The sequence below is a fragment of the Pundamilia nyererei genome, unplaced genomic scaffold, assembly GCF_000239375.1.
Source record: "Pundamilia nyererei isolate P.nyererei 1_Seehausen unplaced genomic scaffold, PunNye1.0 scaffold00077, whole genome shotgun sequence".
Taxonomy (NCBI): domain Eukaryota; kingdom Metazoa; phylum Chordata; class Actinopteri; order Cichliformes; family Cichlidae; genus Pundamilia; species Pundamilia nyererei.
This window is the reverse complement of record NW_005187478.1, coordinates 2,337,971-2,344,554: the sequence shown is the minus strand read 5'-3', so window position 1 is coordinate 2,344,554 and position 6,584 is coordinate 2,337,971. Positions and strand designations below refer to the sequence as shown.

The 6,584-nt window shown below is 39.2% G+C and overlaps 1 protein-coding gene across 1 annotated transcript; it reads right to left on the bottom strand.

The window, feature by feature from the left end:
* Nucleotides 1-2,555: 2,555 nt before the first annotated feature.
* fitm1l (fat storage inducing transmembrane protein 1, like) lies at nucleotides 2,556-5,963 on the bottom strand. The gene is made up of 3 exons (XM_005737567.1): nucleotides 5,761-5,963; nucleotides 3,961-4,998; nucleotides 2,556-3,824 (listed from the first exon to the last, which is right to left on the bottom strand). The coding sequence occupies exons 2-3, from the start codon at nucleotides 4,137-4,139 to the stop codon at nucleotides 3,137-3,139; spliced, it is 867 nt and encodes a 288-aa protein (XP_005737624.1). The 5' UTR covers nucleotides 4,140-4,998; nucleotides 5,761-5,963; the 3' UTR covers nucleotides 2,556-3,136.
* Nucleotides 5,964-6,584: the final 621 nt, after the last annotated feature.

Sequence of the window (6,584 nt, the reverse complement as noted above, 5' to 3'; positions counted from 1 at the left end):
ATCCACAGTTGGAGGCCTCAGTCGCCTTAATCTCTCTCTTCTGTCTTGTTTTTTGACCCAGTATTAACCATTTTTGAAGGGCTAATTGCGAAATTATCAGCGAGCAAGTGTAAGAATTTTACACACCTCTAACAATGAATAGGGGTGAATCCTAAGCCTTAGTATAATTTTAAACAGATACATATGTACATATACATAAACCTACAAAGAGCAGTAAACATCAGAGCAGGTGATTACAGCCTGTACACAAAGAAAATCTACTGGCACTCTGAATAAAAATTGTGACTTCTTTATCCACCCTGCACCACTATGCAGAGTGGAGCAGTTTATTTGGGCTGGCCTGTTAGAGCAGAGTGAAGCAGAAACCGGTTACACCCTAAGGGCCAAGGCCTGATCACCAGATTCTTTCCCCGGAGCTCTCTCCCAAGGCGTACGGAGCCCCGTAACCCTATTCCCGACAATGCTTTGTGCCATCGTTTTTTGTTCACCTGCCTGATTCCTTTGGCTTTGGTTATACTGAGCTTTGACTTTAAATTGCCTCACGTGAGCTTGTTTTAACCTCCAACAGTCCGAATGTTGTATTTAAGCCTTTACACCAAGTCAAGTTATTTTGACAGTTCTTTCCCTTTTTCACTCCCATCAAAGACTATTAAATATATTTTAGATAAAGTGATCATGCATTAGCACAAGTTAAAATCAAATAGAAGTTATATCTATTAAATGAGCATAAGATAAAAAAAACTGTCAGCAGGAGAAATAAAGTCATGGAATTCGGAACTATGAACTCTCACTAACAGCCAGATGTTAGTGAGACTAGACTTTCTTCCAGTGAAAAACATTCCCTGTAAAAATGGCTTGGTTTAAAGTTTGCTTGGTCATCTGGTCAGATTTACTGCTACTGTTCATGTTTATACTATTCTACTTGTTAAAAATAACAAACAAGTAGCCTACAAATACTTTGTTCCTCTACTTAAGTAGAATTTTCAGGTATCTGTACTTCATTTGAGTATTCATTTTTTTCATTTTTAAAAAAAATTCTTTACACTTTTACTCCCTACATTTTAACACAAATATCTATACTACCTACTCCTTACGTCTTCAAAACAGGCTCATTACTTTAGGTTCAACTGTATCATTTATAGCGATTATACTATTATTAAAGTATAAAAGTGGCCGACACCAGTGATATTGTAGTCAGGAACTAGCTTGCGCTAAAGAGAAATGAGCACAAAGAGTGTAACATTTCTACACAACATAATTTTTCTACAACATTTCTATCAGCTCAACAAACATCACCAAAAACACAGACTGGAATTTACCATGTTTCACTGAGCAGTTCTTACCCTTACACATAACCTCTCGTCTTCCTCTCTTGTCCTTTCTTTTCTTACATCTTTCTCCCTCTGTGAGTGAAGTTAACGCTCTTTCTTTTATCTCCCCAAAAAGAAAAAAAAACGTCAGCTGGAGCTTTGTCTAGCGACACATTCTGTAACAAACTGCACACAAAAATAAGATTCAAAGGTTATCTGTGATTTTATCATTTTGAATCCCATATTTTATCAGTATATGATGTATTTTGATAAAATATTTATTTTTTATACTGTGAAATGTCCTGAAAAACAAAATATACAAAACAGTATATATGACATCAAGGACCCATGGCACACAGCTTTGCAGGTACTTTATGTTTGTTTATGATATTTCCACGCGTGGTCTCACAGCCTGGTTTTTTAACTTTAAACCCCAAAGTAGCCCCTACAGCATCTGACAAAGCGTGGGGACAAGAACAAGAAGAACTGGAGCAAATGGTACTACTGTACCATGCACTAATTATGTGTTCATCAAATGTTTCATGAACATTCAGGGTAGTTATGTGCAGGATAAACAGGTTAGCTTGCACCAATCTGGTGAATTTACAGTAGAACACTGTGTTAGCCTGATACTCAGTGGCTGTAGTTGTCAGTGTTAGGTTACATATAGTGAGATGATGGATTTGCATTTAAGCTGATGATGCTTAGATTCATTCACTGAATGAATTCATCCACCTGTCTAGTATAAAGGCAACATCCAGTATACTGTTAGTGTAAGAAATGAAACTCCACCGAGATGGCATGTTGAAGTCAGTCGTTTAAATCCACAAAGAGCAGCAGCTAAGCTGATCACAATTTGTCTGCTAAGAAAATCTACTCAAGCTTACATTCGAAATTATTGTGAGTGTTAGCATTTAACCCCACGTTGAGCCAGTACAACAGATCTTAGTGTTCCCCCACTTGCCAAATCTCACTTTACATTCTTTAAAAGAAAAAAATATTTTACTTATTGTGTCCTAAACAACAGATTCAAGCTGGGTGCATTCATTAGAATTTAGATTTGACTAATATGTGTATTCTCATGTACTAATATCATTTTAATATTATATTAATATAGCGGCAGGTCCAGTTATCTATGCATAAAAATGGTTAGTAGAATTGTCCTTCAAGGAGCTGCTTTTCACTTTCTTTTTCTCTTGTACTTGAGTAAAGAAGTTTAATCACTACTCTTCAACTTTTACTGGAGTATTTTTTTAATGCAACTATTGTACGGTTACATTGTAACATCTCTGAGTGAGAGACTATCTCTCCACTTCATTACATATTCCATATGTACGGGGTGTAACGCCACGGCCAATGTGGGTCATACCCCGTACATATGGAATATGTAACAGAGTGCAGAGATAGTCTCGCTATGATAAAGAACTGCACTTCTGCTTTAGAACAGAATGTCTATATTTTGCCACCTCTGGCTACAAGTGACAGGACTGTAGCTTTTGGCACTTCTTCATTGCCTTGAAGTCCACAGCAAAAAATCTGGACAAAACAGAAAGTGAGCAAACTCGACCAAATTAATGTCTCTGTAAATCTGCTTCTGTGTTCTCCATTTGTCTTTCCAGTGCTGGGTTGATTTGGCTGTCACACAATTCTAGCTTTCAAAGGAAGAGCAGATGTGAATCATCGGTTGTATGTAACAGAAAAGGTAAACAAACATATTTGACATGAAAGAATTAAGAGGTCTGATAACCCACACTGTACATCTGTTTGTTTGGAATTCAATTTATTTTACAGTTAGTTCTCAAATGTTTGTTTCTTTGTTTTTTAAGTTAATTGCAGTGATCGTGATTTGGTTGTTTCAGTTGCGCATCCTCCACGTCATTACCGACAGCCTTTATGTTAAGTAGTCCCAAACCAGGCCTCCCGGGGCAGTACCAGCTGGGCCCCAGGCGGTACCAGCCCTGATATAGTCCTCTCCAGCTGAGACAGCCAAGAGCACCCCCCAGCAGCTGGGTGGGGAACTGAGGAAAGTAAGCTAAGAGACAGAGCAACAAGAAGATCCAGAGCCAGAGCAGAAGAACACAGAACAGAAAGAGGATTCTCAGTGGGGCATCTGAGATTCCCCCAAGGCTCAAATAAGGTCCAAACACAGCTGTTTCCTCTACCAGCAGCAGGCAGCAAAGGCAGAGAAGGAAAATGTCTTCAGAAACCTCATATCCCCTCCACAGCATTCCAGCTTTCAGACACTCAGACTTGCTCTCCCCCTCTCGCAGCACCAGCAGAGTCTGGCCATTTGTGACCACTGTTCCAGCTTCTAAAGGTTCATAGCAGCTTCCTGTGGCATTCTCCAGGAGGTCCAAGAGTTTGCAAAAACCAAGCCATAGTCCACCGGCCACCGCAAGCCGTGAGAGGTGGCGGATGGAGAGAGACAGGGAACGGCGGACGGAAAAGGAGAGGAGGAAAACAAAAGAGCCAACAAAGATGCAGGTCCAACCCCAACCAGAGTGCAAGAACATCCTGGAAGAAGGAGAACAGAGATGAGAGCAGTGGAGATAGGACGTGATGGAAGAAGAAATTATATCGACTGAATATGAAATATTAAATATCAGGACAGAACAAAGTTGACAGGAAGTGTAACAGGAAGCAGTCTCACCTGTAGAGGAAGTGATTCTTCTTGGCAAAGATGCTGTGGTGAGACACCCAAAGACTCAGCATGGGACCGAACATCACCAGTGCTGACAACAACAGGTGGAAGTGCCGCCGGAACAAGGTGGTACCCATAAACCTGGCTGCCAGGTCTGTCAGGACTACAAGGACTGTGCTGAGGAACATTTGGACCAAAATGCTGACTGAATTTCAAATAATATACAAAAGCCACCTGCTGCTCGCTGTGTCTGTGCAGATTATCCACCTCAGACCCAACAGTGTTCACTGTTTCATGTGATGAATTTGTAATCCTCTACAGAATGCATGTAACGCTAACCACACATTACATTTGCAGAAGAATTCAAGAAGAAACAAGAAGAATTCACCATCTTATGTAGTCCAGGAGATAGTAGCAATGACCAGACAAATGCAAATGCACAATAAAGTCACTGAATTTAGGGAAACAAACTGCAGTTTTCAAAGATTAGATCCATTGGAGCATGATTATTAATGATGATTGATCCTCCAGAAATCCACTGTTGCTTAGGGGTGTGATAAAAGTCCACTAATGTTAGCTGCTGTGACGTTAGTATTTACTTCCAGGGGTATGTATGAATGAATTGACAACTGGCGTTTGACAACCCATGAAATCCAGCCCTAAAATTCTTCAGTCCAGCAGGCACTTCTACTGAGTCAGGGAAGTTTGCTGTTCTCCATTCACAGCTTTAGTTCAGAGCTGAGTGAGCTTCTGTTGAAGAAGTTCTCTCCTTCCTGGTTTCCTGCCATGCGACTGTGAGACTGTGCGTTTGTCACTGGTCACGCCTGCACTGATTCTTCAAAAATGCAGTGTCAACCCAGCTGTGACACTCAGAGACATCCCATAGTTGTAGCTCCAGAATACTCTTCTGCTATCTTCAGTGTAACAGTAGCTTCTCCCTCAGTGCTCTTGTCATTCACAACCACCCAATATGTACATAGTGTGCTCTTACCCGTGTCACATTGCTCATATTGGAGTAGCTGAAGGTCGAACCACTGACATGGATTCCTTGACAGTAAAATGGATATCATAGGGTTTCAGATTATTCACATTAATGCAAAGCAAAGTTAAAGGGTGAGAGTAAACTGAGCAATGCTGACTTGAGCAGCGTCATGAACCAGAAGTGACATCAATTAAATTAAATGTGTCACATTATGTGTGTGTTTGTATGTGTCCTGGTGTATTAATAGCTATAACCTTTGTACTGTATCTGAGCTGAGGCTCAGCTGCTGTAGAAGTCTGTCTCTGTCAATCACTTGCTGTCCTTTCTTGCTCTCCGCGGTCTGCTGTCATTCTGTTTCATTTAGTTTCTTTAATTGAGCCAAATTGACCAAGGCACTTCTGTCCTCTCAGCACCCAGTCACTTAAAGTCCACAGAGCTCTCTCTGTAAAAATTTCTGTTATACACAGTGATCCTTCAACTCTTAGTGGCTCTTACATCATACCAATAAATGGCACTATTATTATTATTATTGTTGTTATTGTTGTTGTTGTTGTTACGTTGTACTGTTGTGCTGTTTTAGCATGCTCTAAATAAGTCCAGTTTTTCTTATTTTTTTCTTATAATTTCATCTGCATTGGTTGTTATTAAGTCTTTGTTTTTGTTTACTTTTTAAATATATAGCTGTTTTGCTTTTTAGTCAGATTAATTTTCAGTTATATTCATGCTACATATCAACTGTATGCCATTCTGTAAACTTCACTTTCATTTTAAGCAGCACTAGATCTTTCCTGCTCAGCAGTCTCAGTGTTGTTGCATTAATTACTTACAGTCAATAGCTTTGTCTTCAATGTAGACTTCATAGAAAATTAGTTCTGATAAATTCAATATTTTGGGAAATACATTACATAACTGTAACCAGCATCTTATGAGCAGGCGTTGTTGAGGAAATCCATGACATGAAAGGATCTGAATCACACTTTTTGATACCTGACCAAGACTACATTTAGTGTGCTGAGTAAGTTACAAAACGTGTTTGTGTTCTAGGAGTATCGTTACAGGCCACAGTATTCCCCCTCTGTCTTTTTATGTCACTGTAACTCTTTCAGCATGTTCTTTTTTAAGCCCTTGTTCAAGATTGGTGCCTACTGTCAGTCCTGCCTCCTGTACTGAACCAATGGTCCAGTGCAATCCTCCAATGAAGCTGGACAGCCTATGTCAAGACAACACTAATGCATCATTAAGATTAGTCTGCTAGAAGCAATGAATAGTGGATAAGCTCCGATGAATGGATAAACAATTAAAATAGAAAGCTTCAACTATATATAAAACTATAGTTTTATAGTTTTTGTAAGCATGAAAAAAATGATGAGAACTCAATCAGCCACTGAAATATGTTCAGTATTTTTATTTACTCTCATTGTATTACCTAAATTAATGTCTCTATTAGTGTGTGTGTTTCTGTGTTATGTGTTGTTACACTGTAACACCGTCTGATTTACAGGTGTATCATTTTACACAGACTGCTGCATCTCTCTGCACTGTTCAATATTTTGGCTAATGTACATATTCAGCATGAACAAATATGAGTGAATAATTGAAAAATACTTTATCTGAGATGTGGCAAATTCTTTTGTTACAGCAGTTGAAATGA

Excerpts from the sequence above, each read along its gene's own strand:
- fitm1l (XM_005737567.1), bottom strand. The coding sequence starts at position 4,139 with ATGTTCCTCAGCACAGTCCTTGTAGTCCTGACAGACCTGGCAGCCAGG. Across the intron at positions 3,825-3,960 it reads AAGAATCACTTCCTCTACAG|GATGTTCTTGCACTCTGGTT; the intron begins GTGAGACTGCTT and ends TCCTTCTTCCAG.